The sequence below is a fragment of the Drosophila bipectinata genome, chromosome 3L (assembly GCF_030179905.1).
Source record: "Drosophila bipectinata strain 14024-0381.07 chromosome 3L, DbipHiC1v2, whole genome shotgun sequence".
NCBI classification, from domain to species: Eukaryota; Metazoa; Arthropoda; class Insecta; order Diptera; family Drosophilidae; genus Drosophila; species Drosophila bipectinata.
This window is the reverse complement of record NC_091738.1, coordinates 19,621,797-19,640,828: the sequence shown is the minus strand read 5'-3', so window position 1 is coordinate 19,640,828 and position 19,032 is coordinate 19,621,797. Positions and strand designations below refer to the sequence as shown.

Sequence of the window (19,032 nt, the reverse complement as noted above, 5' to 3'; positions counted from 1 at the left end):
TTAAACTTCAGTTTTATGTGTAGCTTGCACTAAAAATAATTGTTTATAAAGTTGAAAGTCAATATCATCGAAAAAAGCTTATATCTTCTGGAATTTCCAATATATTGTATCATATTCGACAAAAATGTGTAAGCCTTTCAGACATTTGACTCTAAAAATCCGAAATAAACACAAGACCCTTTTTTAAGTATAAATATTTATTGGATAAGATTACTTTCTGCTTGAATAGCCACTTTGGATCTGGTGGGCGCAGCTCTTCTAGCTTACATTTAAAACTTTCGGTCTACACAGAAATGCCTTACAATAAATTGTATTTTAGCTTATGATGAGTTCAAGTCCCGCCCAAGGATATCTTTCAAGTCCCCCCCATCTGAACATATCCCGCAGGATCCCCAGAGCTGACTTACAAACTATACTATATAGGATTTGATATTTGAGGGAAAAGGGCGGGCGCGGACGAGGGCGCTGGCGGGTCATACGACAACTGGACACTCGGACTTGGATAACGGCTCAGGGGCTGTGATCGGGGGCGGAGTGGGGCGGGGAAGGTACACGCCGCTAGGGAAAGTCCGGCGGCTTGTACTTCGGCGGTCGCTTAATTGGCTTCTATAACCAATTGCGGCCGCCACGTCATATGTTGTTCTCCTTGGTGCCCTTGGCGCCGGTGCCGGATCCAGATCCCGAGCCAGATCCAGCCCCGGCCGTCGCTCCGGCGTCGTTGTCGCTCTTGTTGTTGCTGTTGTTGTTGCTGGTGCTGTTCGTGTTGGAAGCCGTGGATTCCTCGCCGTCAGCTCCGTCACCTGGAAGGGATTAACTAGAATTAGTACCAGCCTTGATTCTCAATAGAAGGAGGATTAGGAGGACCACCCACCCTTTTCCTTCTCATCCTTGATCTCGCTGGAAGTCTCCGAGGAGGCCTTGTTGCTGTTGGTGTCCTTGTCCAGGCGCGGTCGCTTCCGCTGGCCCTTGTAGGTCCGGTTGTCGCGCCGGCCGCCCTCGCCCTCGTCCTCGGAGTCCGAGTACTCGTTCTCCGGCACGATGCGCTTGTCCTTGTCGCTCTGCGGCAGTCGCTCATCCTTGTCCACCTTGTCCTCGTCCTCGGACTCGTCGTTGATCGCGTCCTCGGGAATTGACTGGATCTGCACGCCGGGGGCATGGGGCAGCATGCGCAGGTTCTCGAAAAGCCGGTTCTTGATCTTCTCCAGGTACTCGGATGTGTTCTGGTTCGTCATATTACTCGGACTGATGTGGAGCTTGAAGTCCGGCCCGAAGTACTCGAAGTAGTCGTTGTAGGGCAGCTCGTTGGCGATCTCCACGGCCAGGGCCACGGAGGTCTCGTACGTCCAGCAGCGGGAGACGTTGCGGATGGTGTAGCCGCCGCCGCCGACCATCAGGAATGGAAGGTTGTACTTCTTCACGAACTCCACGCACTTGCCGTGGCCCTTCACCGTCAGGTTGAAGCAGCCCAGGCGATCGCCGGTGAGGGAATCGGCGCCACACTGCAGCACCACCGCCGCCGGCTGGAATGTCTCCATAACCTTGCTGATGATTGGAACGAAAATGCTCTCATAGGCATCGTCGTCCATGCCGTCGCGCAGCGGGATGTTCACGGCGTAGTACTTGCCCTTGCCGGCACCGATGTCCCGGAGGTCGCCGGTGCCCGGGAAGTACTCGCCGTACTTGTGGAAGCTCACGGTCATCACGCGATCGGTCGTGTAGAAGGCCTCCTCGACGCCGTCGCCGTGATGCACATCGATGTCGATGTAGAGAACACGCTGGTGGTACTTGAGGAGCTCCAAGATGCCGAGCACAATATCGTTCACATAGCAGAAGCCGGAGGCCTCCGACTTCTTGGCGTGATGGAGGCCGCCGCCCCAGTTGATGCAGATCTCCGAGGCCTGCTTGTTCAGCTTGACGGCCGCCGCCACAGATCCTCCGGCGGACAGCTGGCAGAACTCGTACAGACCGTCGAAGACCGGACAATCTTCTCCCACGTTGAAGCGCTGCATCTGCTTGTTGTACTCGGTCATGTTGTCCGGCCGGATGGAGCGCAAGAACCGGACGTACTCGTCCGAGTGGAACTTGGTCATCTCGTCGGCGGTGGCTTTGTGCGGACGCTGGAGGAGGGGAGGGTATGGATTTCAATAAGCTGACCAATTAGCTCCCACAGTACCCCCATGATCGAATATCACTCGAGTCGGCACAGAAAATAAACAAATCTTCCAAAGGGGGAAGAATGTGTACTTTCTCTGGAAAGGAATGCCCGACCAAGGGTAGTCTCTGGTGATAGAATAGAGACCCTACTTACGTAAATCTCCATTTTGCGGTAGAGCCCGTAGTTCAGGAGCAGGTTGTGGGTCATGCGTATGCGGTGTGGCTTCATGGGATGTCCCTGGCCATAGTAGTAGTTGCCAATGTCACCTGGGGGGCAATTAAAAACCGGGGATTTCGCTTGAAAAAACAATTATTTGCCACGCTATGCGGAATAAAAATTTTACGGCGAGAGTCGTTTCGGCGTCTGTGTTCAGAGAGCACTTTTCCCGAACGACCGAAGTAGCGTTCGTACTTTCGCCTCGTACAACAACGACAAAGCGGAGGGAAAAAGAGACACACAGGTACATACACGCACACGCACAAACAGGCACTGCGGTCGTTGCGGCTCAGCGGCAAAGTGCGCTGTGGACAACGCGCAACGTACAGTATAGTTAAAAATTGAAATTCACAAAAATGCTATCATCGAGTTGCGAGAAAAACACAAAGGAGGCTTTGAAAACACAATTTGAAACATTTAAGATGAACTCCCCGATCTAGTTGGCATTTTTTTTAAATAAATTTATTAACACTTACTATCGTAGTAGTAGCAAACGCGTTTTTTACTATGAGACTGCATTTTGTAGAGTTGTAGTAGGCGGCTTCAAATGGGTGTTTTTTTTCGATAACTCCAACTGCTTATTTGCACTGGCGTCCCAAGAGGTTCCTTGAAGACGCAGTCGGCGTTGGCGGGGCTCCGGCAAATTCTAAAAACTTAACCTGACCACAAATGGGATCGCGCCGCAAAAAAACCAAGTGCAGAGTGACCGTGCGCAACTCTCCGGTGAATACTCACGGCATATCTGGTATATTTTTGGTATATTTACCTTATAAAAAGAAGTTGCCACCTAATCAAAATACCATTTTTAATGAAAAGAACTAGTAAATTAAAAAAGAGGTCCGGGCCAATTAAAAGGAATTTAAAAATTTTAGATAGTAGTGAAAGTTTGTGGTATGGGTAAAAAATTTCATCCAACAAGAATTCATAATTCTGGCAGCTTTATTTCTGACAGTGTTGAAAATCGCTTTCATGTTGCCCTGTTGCCAATTTGACAACAGCAATACGGCTGGGAAAACAGCCCAGCTGGCAACTCTGCTGCCACCAACTGCCCACAAATTTTCACCGCCACTGCGATTCGGACGCGTTCTCGGAGCGATTCTTCGTCGGTCGGTTTTGTCGTTGTCGTTTGTCGGCTTTTGGCCAACAAAAATAGAAAACATTTGTGAATAAATCCGGGCATTTCGGTGCGAAAAGCTGAATGAAAAGTGAGTGCAGTTTGCAAATAGAAGTCGCGTCGGCCCCTGACTCCGGAGTGTGTGCGGGTTTTCGTGAGTGTGTGTCGTACAAAAAGAGAAAGAAGTTACCAAGCAAACGGAGTTGCATTCGCCCTCCCTCTCCCTCCTTCCGTCTGCCTCTCTCTCGCTCGCACACACACACACACTCGCGAACGCGGAGTGGAAAAATTGAAAACGAATTGAAGTGGCAAAGCGGAGTCACCAATAATGAATAAAATAATGGACCCGCACCATAAATAAAATTAATTAAAAAATTAAAAATATAAAAATAATAAAACAGTTATCCTGCGCAACTCTCTTGCTGTTTTTTTTCTTTCCACTTCCCCTTGCGTCTCTTTCGCACTAACCAACGCCTCTCGCAACTTTCTGTTACTTTTTGCCTCTTCTTCTTCCGTGTTTCCAACTTTTTTTTTTGTTTTTGTGCCCGCAGGATATTAAAGGCTTTTTTTTCTGAACGTGTTTAATTATAGTTTTTTTTTTCTCTCTTTGTTTCGCTCCTTCCACCTATTCATATTTCCCAATTAGCGGCAAACTTTAGGGCAAAGCAAAGGCAAAAATCTATTTCATTTGTTGTTTTTATTTGGCCCGCAGACCGTGAATAAAAGCCAACAACAGCAACAAAATCGGCGACTGCGTTTACGGTCGTAACTGTAAATTGCTCGACTGCTATTAACAGCAACAACTACCACACAAAAATTAAAGAGAAAAAAAAAGAAAAGAACGACACCAGAAGTTTTGATTTATTCTAATTAAAAAGGTAAGTGTGCGAGGAGCGTGGACGATAACCGGATTGGCTCCTTGTCATTCGCACCTCCTTACAAAGAACCGTTAAGTGAAGCCAATGAACGCATCTCGGAGGCAAATAAGTAAACACAGCATAAATGAAACTAACAAAAAAAAAAAGCATCTTCGGGCTAGAGCGAGATAGTGAGACGATCTCCCGCTGCATTTCTATTTATTCTGCTGATTCTGCAGAGAGAAAAAATAAAAGTTTTTTTTAAGAATTGTGTAATTTTTTTTTTATTTTAATAAATGGATTTTATTATTCATTGAAATTGTTTGGCTCTAAATACTTGGAATATAATCTTCCATCTTATCAGATGAATAAGATCTCTCAGTGTACTGATAAAGGCAAAGTCAAAGAGCATTTCTTGTTGTTGTGGCTGTAATTGTCTTTAATTTGTAAAGAGGAAGCAGCAACAGAGCACAGCAGGAGTAGGAGTAGAACGAGATGAGATGGAGCATCAGCTCGCCAGCTGGCGACAGTGACGTCGGCGCCGACGCAGCAGCTGCTGGTGTGGTCGCTGCTGAAGCTGCCCTCTTCTCTCCTTTGGCTCTGGGCTCTGCTCTCTTTTGGTTTTTTCCTTTGCGCTATTTTCGGCCTTTCGGTGCTGGGCCGTATTTATTTATTTACTTTTTGGTGGCTTGTTTATTAACTCTCCTCCCACCCCCATCGCTCCATGTGCTTTGAAGTTCAACCCACAAAATTTTTTCTTGTTGATTCTCTGCTATTTTTGTAGCTTATCTGCTCCACTGGAGTTATCTGCTCCCCCCACACACCTCCTGGTTGTAACTCCTTGGGATTTCTATTAACATTGCTGCCGTCTGTTTACCTCTTCTTCACTTTCCTGTTGTTGTTTTTGTTATCTTTGTAGTCCATCCGCTTTTAATACCACAAATAGTTTACCGTACTTCTTTTAGTACTTACTAATTTTGGCGCTCAGTGTACTTCAGATTTCAGATTTATGGCTGCTGCTTCTTCTTCTTTGGCCAATTGCTCTTTAACCCTTATTGGCGAGTGGGGGTATTTTGAATGGAGATTCATTTGAGTGCACTGGGCAATTATGCTTTTTGGCTTATGCCCTCTCTCCCACTCATATCCCACCCACTCCACCTCCCTCTCTCGCAATCGCAAAACGCTCAAACAAGCAAATCTGCTTAACTCGACTAACGGCAAACTTGTTGAGATCTTTTCATTTCTCTATTTTGCTCGCCGTTGTCGTTGTTGTTGTTGTATTTCGCTTTTCTATTTTGCACACAAAGCACTTTCAAAGGCAATCAAAATGGGGGGAGCGGGTGGGGCGAAGCCAGAAAAGACGTGGGAGGTGCACAGAACAACAACTACGAAACCAAAGAAATAAAAAAGTAGTCAAAGGAGAAGAAGCAGCACAAGTAGAAAATTCAATTGTTCCCCAGTCTCTTTTGGCTCTTCCTTTGTGGTACATTCGTACCCTCTGCATGCGTGTGCGTGCACGAGTGTTGGTGTATTTGTCCACTTAGGCGGCCAACAATGCACAAAACAGAGCGGCGTTTTATTGATAAGGAAGGGAAAATAGGCAAGAAAAAAACAACGAAAAGGAGAGGAGTGGAAAGTGCGTGGCAAGTGTGACAAAAAATCTGTTGTGTAGAGATTGCTGCTTGAGTGGAGAGACAATCAGATGGCTCCTCTCAGTCCCAGTCCCGGTCCCGCTCCCGGTTCCGATCTATTTTTCTGTTGCTGCCCGCTGGCTCTTAAATTGTTCCTTGAACATGCACGTACTTGAATGCTTTTACTTGTCTAGGGGGGAGATAGATTATTTCTTATGAAAAAAAAGGAATATTTTTTAGTTGTTCTGATAATAATCTGCTAATCTATTTATTGAAATGGATGCCATTTTATGTTATAATTTTATAGTGTATTTTTAAATGCAAATACAAATTTTAAATTAAAATACATACTATTTTAATTCTTTAAAAATATAAAAAAATGCGTTTTTAAAAATAAGGTTGATTGGGGGGCCCAAAATATTAAATCGTTTACTAGTCGATTTTCCAAAAAATGCTGGGAGGTTTATTGGAAATGTTAATTCTTCAACTTCTACTGTATAATTAGCCAACTTCTGCAGAAAAAACTGTTTATATTTGATATTATTATCACTAAATATAAATTAAAATTTTAGACTTAATCCCTTTACCCGTTATCTGCTAAATTATATTCAGAAATTGTCCAAAAAATTTAAAAACAATCTGTATAGTAGTTTTAGAGTTATGATGGGCACTGTCTTTAAAAACCCGAATGGTGGAGAAAATATTTTAAAACCTTAATATAAAAAAAAACTTTAAATAAGTGAAAAAATAATGACAACTTATCCCAAATGACTTGGAAATTAGACCAAAAATTCTTTTCAAATAAAAAGATCTTTAAAACCTTATTACCCCCTTAGGAATGCAACCAAAATAAAAACATCTATAGAGCCAATTATAAAATTTTGTAATAGAACAGAAAAGAAACCAAATAAATAACAGAAACAGAAACATAAAGCATAAAATTAGTAAATGAGTTCCATCCTCTCCTCCAGGGCTCTTTTCAAATCGCACCGTCCCAGAATAAAGTCCAAGTGGGGGCCAAAGGTCGTCAGCATTCTGCACTGGCAGCGCCTGATGGCCGTCAACAGGAGCTCGTGGCTCGGGGATGTCTTCAGGCAATTACACCTGTGCTTGTGGATTAGTAAGGTGGCGGAATTCAACTGGTCCTCCACCTTGTGAAGGGTCTCGAAGACGAGGGGCAGGTCGTTCTGGACGATACCATACCGATCCTCCTTAATAGACCTCATAAAGACACTAACCAGGCCCTGGAGCATCCAAACCATGGGCTCGCCGCACCGCAGCTCGTGGTTGAGCTCGGCCAGGACGTCCTCCTCGTAAAAGTACCGATGTAAATGCTCGCTTGCTGGAAGCTGTTCTAGCAGGTGGCGCTTCAATCCAATGAGTTTGTTGACCAAGAAGAGTCCTAGGACATTCAACCACTTCAGGAAGTACCATTCGACGGGTCTCGAGAACTGGTGGCAGGCATTGCGCCATACTGGGAGTTTCTTCGGAGATGGCAGCATGAGGGGACGCAGTCCGGCCTTGGGAGTCTTGACATTGACGGTCCTATTCTTTGGGTGGAACTTCTGGGTGCAGTTCTGGAGCCGCTGCACGAACTCCTCGATGTCACTGATCAAGAGGTCGCGCAGCTCCGCCCAGTTGGAATGAATGTTCTTCATGTCTTTCAGGACGAATAGTTTGTTGCATAACTTCCCCGACATGGCGGCGTAGAACTCCCGGGTGGCCAGGAGCCGGAAGCCGTGTATTCTGCCGGCACTGAGGACCATTTCGATCGGCAGCATCAGGTTGTTGACCTGCAGATCCCTTGGAAGGGGCACCATCTGCATCGTGGAGTAAAAGTGCATCACACGACCCACAATTATGTTGAAGAGGCATGTCTTGGGGTTCTCGTGCAGCTCCGGGGAGTCGATTATCAGCGGCAGGGGACGCTGCATTACCAGGCCATAGAGTCTCCTAACCATATGGAGTTTGGTCAGGATCAGGGTCGACAGCAGCCAGCACTGGAGGTGGAGTCCCGGCTGGGTGATGGTGTTGCCCAGACGTCCCGTCCAATACCAGTAGATCGGGGAAAATCGGAGCGTCTGGTAGAAGGCCTCCCGGCCGGACCTCTTCAGGGTGCGCCACCAAAGGTTGATGAGGGCCTCGTGGAACTTTATTTGCAGTATAGGCATTGGGAATCTCTCAAAGGTCTTCTCGAAATTGGTCACAAAATGGGTTATGCCGCAGAGGAGGCCACAGGTGAGGAGGTATCCGGTCTCCTTCGTGTCCACAAAGGAGGAAAACAGGATGCTGGTCATGGCGGTTATGAAGAGCAGCGTTGACAGTATCCTGAAGAGCAGCGGCCACTCGTCGGCGAACCGATCTCTTCGATTCCGGTAGAGGATTGGATCCGAGTAGTGTATGTTGCAGAGTAGCCAGCCATATCCTGCCGTCCCGGCTCGTATGATCAGCATTATCACAGAGGTGTACACCGAGAAGAAGGTCCACAGGAAGATCCCGCCCAGGGAACTACTTGGTCTTCGCGCTTCAAAGAGATTGAGGCAGAGGAACATGGCCAGCAGCTGGTAGTCCAGCACAAAGCAGAGGACACTCGCCAGCATGAAGCGGTATAGTATCGTTATCCTGATCTTGGCGGGTTGCACCTGGAGGTACTTGGGCATCCAGTGCTCATAGAGCGCCTGCACGTCCACCTTCATTTCGGAATTTCGGCTCCAAAGAACCCAAAGTTATAGATTTTTGCTAAGAATTTCAATGGGAATCGGAATTTATGTCTGGGAGTGGGGGCAACCTGCTTTCTGTCAGTTTACTGTCTCGATTGACACAGTTCCCAGAGCCCAGGTCAGTTGTTCGGACATCAATCCACTTAATGGCTGCCGTTGACCTTACGGGCCAGCACGCCCCCATCATGGCTGGCCAACTTTTTGCCGTAAAAGTTCAAAGTTGTTATGCCAATTTAAAGTTTCTGTTTCTAAAAGGTTTTATTCAAGAAAATAAGAAATAGGTTTGGTGTACTCTATTTTACGGTCTTACCAGAACTGTTGTTTTATGCCATAAATAAATTTATGGCGATGGGCAGATGTCGATATTGGAGGCGATGGTTGAAGGTTTTATCGATACATCGCGTTTAATAAAACAAGGAAACATCAGGACTCTTTTTTTTTTTATTTCTATTGATGGCGATGGTCATATTTCGATCGATGGTTGCGATGGTTAAACCTTTTATCGATAAATCGAGCAAGATTTCTCATCGCTAAAAGTATTCACAATTGGTATTATTACTGTATCTTATGAATATTTTCGTCTTACAGTATATATGTACATATTTATTTACTCCCCACAAAGGGAAAATTTTAATTTTAAAACATTACCATAAGTGTTTCTTATTTCCACTGATACTATTGGGCAGTTGCCGATACCATCGGCATAAATTTGATAAAACTTGAATTTAAACTCTTTTTTGCATCTATTTTTGATATTTTAATATAAATTATCACCACAATGGAAAATTTATAACATAACCATAACTGTTTTTATTTCAACCGACAGCGACGGGCAGATCTCGATACCATTGCCTCTAAGCCTTTATCGATATATCGTGCTAAACCTAACACTGCAACAGTGCCCATCGCTAAAAGCCTTTACATTGTAACAGTACATACGAGTGCCAAGGATGAACCTTGTCACAAAAAAGAAAAACTTTAGAACCTTATATTAAAAACATATTTTTTTTGTTTAACTGTAGGGTATCCATGAAAGACCATCCCAAACATATTTCTGCCATCTTTGTTTTCAGGCGACAATTCAGGCAGGACTAAGGGCTGCTAAAAACAAAGTTGCTGCCGCTTCTGGCACAACATTGCACTTTGCAATGGTTTTTATTTGGTGGCTCTTCATTGGACCTGCACCACCTGAGGGGGCACTGGGCAGAGGTGGAGCTGCTGGCTGAAGTTCTAATTTATGTCGTTAAGTTCGCCTGCGAGCCTGCGAAAGAAAAGTTTGCAGTCACATTTAATGGTCAAGCTTCGGGTTAAATTGCCGGGAGGGGGAGGGGGCACTGCCAACTGGACATGGACACTGGTCTACGGCGGAGGATGTTGCCTGCTATTTTGCCATTTCGGCCCGTGTGTGACCGGCTAACCCAGAAGCTGGTCGGGTCGGGAGTGGAGCGAGCGGCGAGGCCCGGGGCCAATTAGATTTATGGGATTAGCACAGGTCGTTGGCTATAAAACACTCCAGCCTGCCTGCCAGCCACCATCGAGCGAAATCAACGTGGAAATTCAGAAATGGATTGTCGGAAGGCAGTCGAAAAAAATCCGCAGGACTATGCAGCTTCAGGACCCAATCCTGCAGATAATTTCATAAAATGATGGGTTTTTTTCTCTCAATGCAGTCTCTCCACAAATATTTGCATTGTTTGTCCTCTTCAGCATCTCTCTCGCTCTCTCTCTCTCCCGGGCTTTCTGTCCCTTTCGCCACTTTAGTCCTGCAACTCCCCCCCATCCCCGCTCTCACCCTCAGTATACATCCGCTGGGCAACAAAACATTGTTTCATTCCATAAACCACCGCCAACTTTGGCATTCGTGGGCCGGTGGTTGTTTCGCTCTCGCACTCGGCGAGCTTTGTTCCGGTTTTCCATTCATCCTTTGCAGGACCCTCACCTTCCTGCCGTCCGAGTCCTGCCTCTCGTCCTGGTTCCCTTGCCATTGAGAGTCGGCGACGATGACGCGTGCTCCTGTTTTTATTCCAAAAACCACGAACCGCCGCACACACTTCCGGCCTGCAGAGTACTCTTTCGAAGAGGTAGCTCTGTTTTCAGATACAAGATACTCTTGTATCTTGTATCTTTTTGGAAGAAAGCTTAATAATGGTTGGTTTTTGAAGGGTATTTGGTGAAATGTTCGACTGGTGGTTGGTTGTTGCTTCTGTTGCCGTGCTGGCATGGCTGGCTAGTTTTCGATTTTATCGATTTTCATAAAGCTGCCTTTATGGGCGGCACTCGGCGGCAGAAAGTTTGTCCGCAAGCCTGCCCCTGCTACTCCAATTAGCGGCACAAAAACAAAGCCAATGCAGTCGCAGGTATTGCCAGCATTTCTCGCATTCCAATCGGCAGCTGCCCAGCTGGCTATTTGCTTCATAAATTGAGTTTTTTCTCCTTCCGAGCGAGGTATTCCTTTGTGGATGCATTCACCCGAAAAATAAATCGTTCTCTTGAATGCCATTTATGGCTGTGTTTTGGAAACCACAACGCACTAATTCCGGTATGGATTTTACTGCCAAAGGTATTCCAGTCTATAGAGAGTCCTTGGAAGAGCCCTCATCTGCCTGCACTTGCATGCCCAAGTACGACCCAGTTTTAGGGCTCAACTTAGCCATCCAAACTTATGGGATGACACTTAAATAAGAGCTCTGCCAGGCGACTTAATGAAAACTTTTTAATTACAAGGATCAGAACAATAAAAGTTTATGAGGCGGAGAGCTCTGCTGGCCTCCTCGTCCTCATCCTCCGCAATTTTTGAAAATAAATACCACTCTCTACTAAAACTTGCCCCAACTCTCGGCTCCCGACTGGCATTATGGGAAAATAAACAAGAAAATCGAGTCAAAGTTGGGCGGCAGGAACTTGGAGGGAACTACAGCCAATAGATAGAAAACTAAGACTGTTGCGCTCATATTGGATTTGTGGCAACTTGGCTATGGGGCCTGACAAGCCACCGAAATGGCAAATCGATTCAAAGTCCACAGGCTAATATTCAAATGAAGTTTCGGGCCGTTGAACCCGAATCGGCGGAGAGCAGACACTGCCTAGTACAAGGTGTGAATTCGAAGGAGCTGGAGCACAGGATGCGCCCCGGTTGGTGGCAGGAAGTCCCTTCGAGCCACCAACCAGATAAATACAAACACGAAAGTGGAACAGCCAAAGCTGTTGCCGCAATAACTGTCTTGGGAGATGCTATTCCCTCTGCATACCCCAACCCAGAGGCACTGCAAGAAATCCATAAAGTCAGTATAGTACCAGGAGTATAGTTTAGCTTTTTTTCTTTAAGTGTAGAACTCTCAGAGATGTAGTGGCAAAGGCATTTTCGGGATGACAGCGAATAAAGCAAATGCCCGAGATACTTTCAACCCTTTTCCAAGCTATGTAGCTTTCCTGGGGAATTCCCCAAATACATTGCACAACTTGACAACTTCACATTGCTGGGCCGGGGTAAGTCTTAGACAAACACACACTCGCACGCTTTCCAAACCTGAAAAATGAAATTAAAAAGTTTAACTTCCAGCTCACTCTCTAGTTTCTTCATAAACTGAGGACATTAGCCAGATACTTTCAGGACAGGAAGTGACATAGTTGAAGATGCCCCTGTACTCGTATGGTGAGGCTGTAATATTTGCAATTAGTCACAGCTGGCAGGAATCTCAAGTAAGACAAATGTGCAAATGTGGTCATGTGAGGAGATTAGTAGTAATATCTTGCCATTCAGAAACTAAGATAGCCAGTTGCTATAATTTCAGATTAAATAAACCATTGCCCAGATTAGCACTTTGGAAAGTATGGCCCTAAAAAGATTATAACCTTACAAGTCGCTTGCATTCAACTTTGTTATTACAAATAGAATAATTTGTATAGTTTTCTGTTTATTTAAATGTCAAACCCATGCTCTAGACCATTTATTTCAACACGTGAATTCCTCGTGACAAATACGTGACGAATGTGATGCAGCTCATCAGCGAAACACGCGCGACATGAACGTTTCGGTCTCAGCCTGAAAGAATGCTCTTTCGGGGGGAGGCCTTGGAGAAGTTCGGGGGCGAAAAGTTATATAGAAAAGTGAGACTACAAGGGAGTTAGACTCTCTAGGCAGTAGAGGAGTGGGACAAAGTACTACTTCTGCTTTGGAAAAAATAAATCTTCAGACAAAAGAAAAAAGATTTGTTTTTTTGTTAGTTTTTATTGCAACGCTTAGATGGAGTTCCTTTGTTTGATGGGATTTGGTTCTTATAGTCTTGGAAGAGTATGTTGATATTTTGCAGCTGTTGGCAAGGCATTAATGAAATAATCTCCGACTTTATAAACTAATAATAGTTATAAAATAGCAATAACCTTCAACAGAACGACGTAAAAAGAATAAAAAATGGCAAATTTATTTTATGCTATTACTACTATTACTATTTTATACCTAAAGAAAAAATCTATAATATAGAATTCATATTATATTGTGGATATATATATTATTTCTATTATAGATTGTTCGGAAGGATTCAAACCCGTGTTTAGGGTGTTGGGAGAAGCTGGAGCTTTGAAAACATCGAATTTTTCGAACACTGGTACGATAGTACATTTATTGATTTATATTCGATTGATTGAATAAAACAAACAATCGATACATCGGGAAAAATTCACCACGTGACATAAAAGATGTATTTAAAAGTAAATCAGAAGGTTTATTGTTTCAGAAAATGTTATTAAGCTAAGAAAAATGGGTTTTTACTGTTTAAGATTATAGTTACGATATAACAATAATAATTTCTTACCAACAGACGGCTTGAAGGAGGATCGTCTATTGGAAAATAGAAAAACCTATTTTTGCCTTAAAAAGGTTATATTGAAAAAAATAAAAAAGGCGTTGTTTTGACCCTTTTCCCCCCTAGTAGCAAAAGCTAAATACTGAGCAATACATCAATACATTGCTGTTTAAAACATCGTATCGATACAAGGTCGTTAAGAAGCATGCTATGAATATCGTTAAGAAGCATGCTATATCGCTTCATCGATATTGAGGTTGCTAGTTAAATCATCGTATCGATGTCATGTCTTTTCCGGAATATCGATAAGAAACACGCTATATTGAATCAATATTATTGATGCATCAATATCAATATATGCTGCCTAAAATATCGTATCGATTTTAAGTCTTGTCCGAAATATCGATAAGAAGCAGATATATCGATCCATTGCTTTTTAAAACATCAGACCGATGTCAAGTCTTTTCCGGAATATCGATAAGAAGCATACTCTATTGCACAGCCCATCGCCTTTGCCTCACAAATATCGAATTTTGCAAGTCTCCGCCCTAGACCAACCATCATCCACTTGATTTAACATTAATACTTGCTGCTCCATCTTTTATGAAGACTTTAATTTTGAAACTGACTTGAGATGCTTCCCTGGAAGAGCCACAAAAAGATGTCACGCTGGGACTGGGCCGAAAGCAGAGTTTCGTTCTCGTTTCCAGTTTGGAGGAAAATAATCCAAGCCCTCGATAGTCCGCCGCCCTCTCCCTCTCCACTCTCCACTCGCCATTTAGTGCTGCACTGCGCCGGGGCTTTGTCTCGAGTGCCTTGCAGTTGGGAATTGTTTCTGGAGTGGGCCTGCACTCGAGAGCAGGGGAGGAAGCCGAAAGCCGAGGCCCAACTCATCTCAAATGAAATGAATTGACTCGAAGCTCCCCAAACGCTTCTTCAATGCAATGCACTTTGCTGATTATTGTTGCAGGTTCGTTTTTTGTCATTTTTTTTTAGTTAGTGCAGTGGCTACGTGACGCAGCTATAATCAAGTTGACATAGATTTTTAAATCAATATGGAGGATTGCCACGAGCTGTGACAGCTAATGTGGGAGGTAGGGGCTAAGGGCCACTCAGATTCCGGCTCCTTGCCGCCCCAGCAATTAACCCATTGGGGGCATCAATAAAGCTCAAGATTGCCTCAAATCGAATGTGTGTTTGCTCAGCAAACAGTCAGTGGCATCCACCACCCCTCCAACAACTATTTGGCTTGGATTTCTCAAATACTTGCCACAAATTGCAATTTATTTCTCCAGCGAGGATCATTTTCAAATACCTCATTCTTTCGTGCCCTATCGGAAAATATTTTCCCACATTTGCATCGAATGTACACGAGTACACGAGTACACGAGGCAGCTGTGCCGCCCCAAAAATTTTCACATGTCCGTGTTGCATGTTCGACTTGATGGTGCTGCTTTTGCTGCCGTTTGTTGCCACCGTGCCACATAAATTGCATTTTTTGTCGGCGTCCGAAACATGTTGCTTTCGTTGAAATTCGGTTTGTTTTTGGGGTTGAGGTTGGGGTTGGGCTAGATTCGTGTTGGAGCTGTTTTTTTAACAGAACTACTTTTTTCATATATTCAGGTTTAATTATTTTCCCCGTTGTGTGTTACATCAAAAAGAAAATATCTATAAAAAAAGACTTTGTTGATATATCTTATCAATAAAGAAAATTATATCATGATATAATTACATAAATCCCTGCAGTGCGTAACATGTTATTTTTCGCAGTGCTGTAAGGCAATATTTCTCTATATAGCCGCCACTTAAGGCCTCCTATCTGAAGCACTTGAGGTCCACTTTGATTAATTTGGTTCTTACTTTCGATTAAAATTACTTGGTTTATGGTGGCGTAATTAATTTCACTGATAACTATTACCTGTATAATTATATAAAAATGTCTATAAACAACTAGGGAATTAAAAGGTAGCATTAATGTATTTATCGAAGCTATATATCATTGTTTATGAGTAACATGCCTGCACAATGCTTCTATTTAGGGCGTACCCTCTTAAAAAATGTAAATACTGAGAGAAAAATGTTGAAAATGAGGGACAGCTGCTAGGAACAAGCCAGTTGAGAGAAAGGCCCAGCTGACTGGCTGGTTGGCTGGTTGGCGGAAACCGAAAGTGATACATCTGCTTCCCCAACGACACGAGCTAGGGTCGCTTTGTTAGGGTCACAATCACAAGCCCCTCGCGCTAAAAATACCCCTGACCAGAAGAGGAAAGGGCCGCCAGGCACATCCTGAGACGCCTTTGCTGTGACTTGGTAAGCAGGTCACGTGAGCGTTTCGCCATCGAAAAGGATCCGAACGAGGGGAGCTGACAAAGGAAATCTTAGCAGCCCTTTGTAGTGATGAGAAACGGGCTTTTTTTGGTGGAAGATAATTTATTAAAAATTTTTATTATTATTATAATTATTATAAAAGATAAAAAAAGTTTACAGAACTAGACTAACTTAATGATATATGTGAATTGCTAGTGATTAAAGGATGGTATATATACAATTTATTATATATTGTATGTATATACTAACTAATAACTACATATAATCACTAATATATCATTAGTTTTATAAAAAAAAAATTTTTTTTTTAAATCATGATATTTATTTTTACAACTAGAAAATTAAATTATGATTGCTTTTTGTTTCAAAATTTGGGTCTGTATTTGATTTTTATTATTTTAGTTAAGACATTTATTATTTCTGAAACTTATTGTCTAAAACTAAAAAATTTGAAAATGTTTACTTCTTGTTTTAATTGTACCCATTTTTTTTTTTTGAAGATGTTACTAATAGTCTCTTTAATTTTAGTTAAAAACAGTATTTTTGAATACAAAAACTCCATTACTTTATTTTTCTACACCTAGAAATTTAAATAATTTTTTCTGATATAATATCCAATATATTCAAGAATATTTATCCAATGATTTCTTTAATTTTATTTAAAAAATGCATTTATGAAAAAAAAACTCAGTATATTAACTTTTTTAAACCTAGAAAATTATATATTGTGTGAATTTTATTTAGGACTTTATCCAATATTTTCATTGAATAAAAAACAATATCTTCAAGATTTTCTCGCGAAGATCTCTTCAATTTTGGTTATAGAATTTATTAATGAATAAACTGAATAAATGAATAAATCCCCTTCATATGACTTTATTTTTCTTCGCCTAGAAAATTAATCATTCTTTGCTTTTATTTGGCCTGCCATCACTACCTCGTAGGGGTAGTCGCCCTGAAAATGTGATTGCCCGAAAGGGGGCGTACCACCCGGAATCTGTTCTCTCGCGCAGCCCGCTCTGCTGTTCCCTGGGCGTATCGTAAAATACAGAACAAATATGCTGGAATTCTTTTTTGGCTTTGTTTTAACGCGTCTTCTTGGCCGTTTGTCGCCTGGCCCGGCGATTGTGGGCCAACGTGTTTGAAATACGTTAAGACCCACCTAGCCAGGGTCTGGGTCTGTGCGGTTTGTTTTGCTTTCCGCCTTTTGTTTTTACTCATATTCTTCTGATGATATATGTATCTGATGTATCTGGTGTGATGTATGATGTATGCATGTACATACATATAAAAATGAAGTTTCTGCTGGGTTATAAATACGAGAAATATACACTCGGATACACACAAACATAAAAATCAATATTTGCGCCGCGTCGCTGCCAGTGGCGTCTTTTTTTGATTACCCATTAGTTTGGGGGAGTCTAAAGGGGGTAATGCAATTAAATATATGCCCAAAAATACCTATATTATTTATGATATTTATTATATTACCTAAAGCGGATGGTTAAATAATATTTTCACCCAACAGACCCCCCTTTATAATCACTCTCTTGTTGATATTTAACTGGTTGCGAGTTATTATTACAATTATTTTTTTTTTTTTATTTGTTTCCCGTGTTTGCTCTGATAAGCTCCCGCGATGCGGATGTGTTCATGGGAAAGAGTCTAGCTATAAGTATATATAATATATATCGTATTTACATGAACTTCTGATATAATTGACCCTTTCCCGTATCTCTCTTTCGTTTCAGGCCACGATAACCAACTCTGTCCGAATCAAAGGTGAGCCGAGTAGAAAAAAAAAGACCGAACTGGAAATGGAAATGGGTTTTCCCAGTTTTCCCAGTTGAGAGTGCCAACTTTGTGTCACAGGCCTGTGGGCGATTTTGAACTTGTTCCGTTTTCGGAGGAGCCTTTATCTTTCTGTCTGCCAATTCCATGGCCCAGCTCCCATCCAATTTCGAACGCGAAATAGTCTCTCCTTTGCCAGCTGTGTCTAATTCAAGAAAATTCACAAAAAAAACTGAAAAAACCTGATGCTGGAGCGGACACTCGAGCTGCTTGCTCCAGTTCTTGAAGTGGAGTCCGAAACTTGTTTTTCGGCACTTGCTGGCCGCTAATCCCCGCCCATCAGCCGAGCTAGGCCTAGTTTCTGGTAGTAGTTTTATGGTAGAAACCGACCCGGACTGGCAATATATTTTTATGCATGTTCTTGAGTCACTTTTGCAGGCCAACTTTAGTCGTAAGATACTTTAGATTTAAGATCTTTGGAATAAATAAATGTAATCTTAGTTCCTATCAATTCTATAGGGGGCTTTAGGTTTAATTATGTGCCTTCTCTGTGGGGCTGAGGTTTCTTTGTTTTCTCTGCTGGATGGATTTCAGGCTTGCGCCATACGCAAGTCAAGTCCGGCTCTGGCTCCCCGCCTGCCAGCCAACCCATCGATGCATTGCCAATGGAGGCCCATCTCGTCGCATTCCCCAGCGGCAGTGCATTTCTTGGGCCTTTTGTTCCATAATGTGGAAACGTGTTTCGAATCACCTGGCCACATGCTGGGTGCGAGAGCCCCTCGGATGACACACGCGACAAGTAGCCAAGCGGATCGGAAAATGGGTCTGGGCTGGGGCAACCCTTCAATGTCGCCTAGACGAACCCTCGGCACGTCTCGGGTCTCCGATTTCATGACTAATTATACGGCAAAGAAAGGCGAGAAGGTTAAGCGCCTCCCCACCATGACATTATGCGGATTATATTTTTGTTCTTTGGGTTTCATTTTTTTTGCTTGCATTCTGGGCTTGCTTGTGTGGGGCCCTTTCGGTCATTAATGAAGTAATGGAGCTCATGGGGATCGAGGGAAGCCCGTTGTCGGTTTGGTTTCTTGCACTTGAGTGCAGGCTGCATCTTTGGCCTGAAATGCTGCTGAAAATTTCATGAAATTCCATTGGAGCTTCGAAGCAGAAGCATATCCTCATCCTTTCTGGCCCAGTTGTGGGATGAAATGCAATTTCGCGCTGCTCATACAAGGTGGAGAGCCGCACACACACCATTTTTCATCAGAATATGTAGGTGTAAAGGACTTGAGGTTATAAAATTACGGCACGCGTTAGGTACTGGCAGAAAAAATAGACGATTTTTATGATCAGGAACTAGTAATTTTTAATAAGAAAAGTATATAATGTTGATACAGATATAGAATAGTTTTCAATTA

General features: G+C 43.1%; 3 protein-coding genes across 4 annotated transcripts in view; 1 reads left to right on the top strand and 2 right to left on the bottom strand.

The window, feature by feature from the left end:
- Nucleotides 1–207: 207 nt before the first annotated feature.
- On the bottom strand, nt 208–3,082 carry HDAC1 (histone deacetylase 1). The gene is made up of 4 exons (XM_017252292.3): nt 2,848–3,082; nt 2,309–2,421; nt 872–2,117; nt 208–800 (listed from the first exon to the last, which is right to left on the bottom strand). The coding sequence occupies exons 1-4, from the start codon at nt 2,888–2,890 to the stop codon at nt 631–633; spliced, it is 1,572 nt and encodes a 523-aa protein (XP_017107781.1). The 5' UTR covers nt 2,891–3,082; the 3' UTR covers nt 208–630.
- A 332-nt stretch (nt 3,083–3,414) lies between these two features.
- Src64B (Tyrosine-protein kinase Src64B) overlaps nt 3,415–19,032 on the top strand; it is a 36,101-nt gene continuing 20,483 nt past the window's right edge. Inside the window, exons 1-3 of one of the 2 annotated variants that reach the window (XM_017252061.3) lie at nt 3,415–3,576; nt 4,198–4,363; nt 17,575–17,605. The gene's annotated coding sequence lies outside the window, so the exon portion shown is untranslated. Of the gene's footprint in view, nt 3,577–4,131; nt 4,364–17,574; nt 17,606–19,032 lie in introns of both variants that reach the window. The other variant, XM_017252060.3, reaches the window with a different exon arrangement.
- Nucleotides 6,875–8,962, bottom strand: LOC108132616 (nucleoporin Ndc1). Its single transcript, XM_017252059.3, has one exon. The coding sequence runs from the start codon at nt 8,667–8,669 to the stop codon at nt 6,915–6,917; it is 1,755 nt and encodes a 584-aa protein (XP_017107548.2). The 5' UTR covers nt 8,670–8,962; the 3' UTR covers nt 6,875–6,914.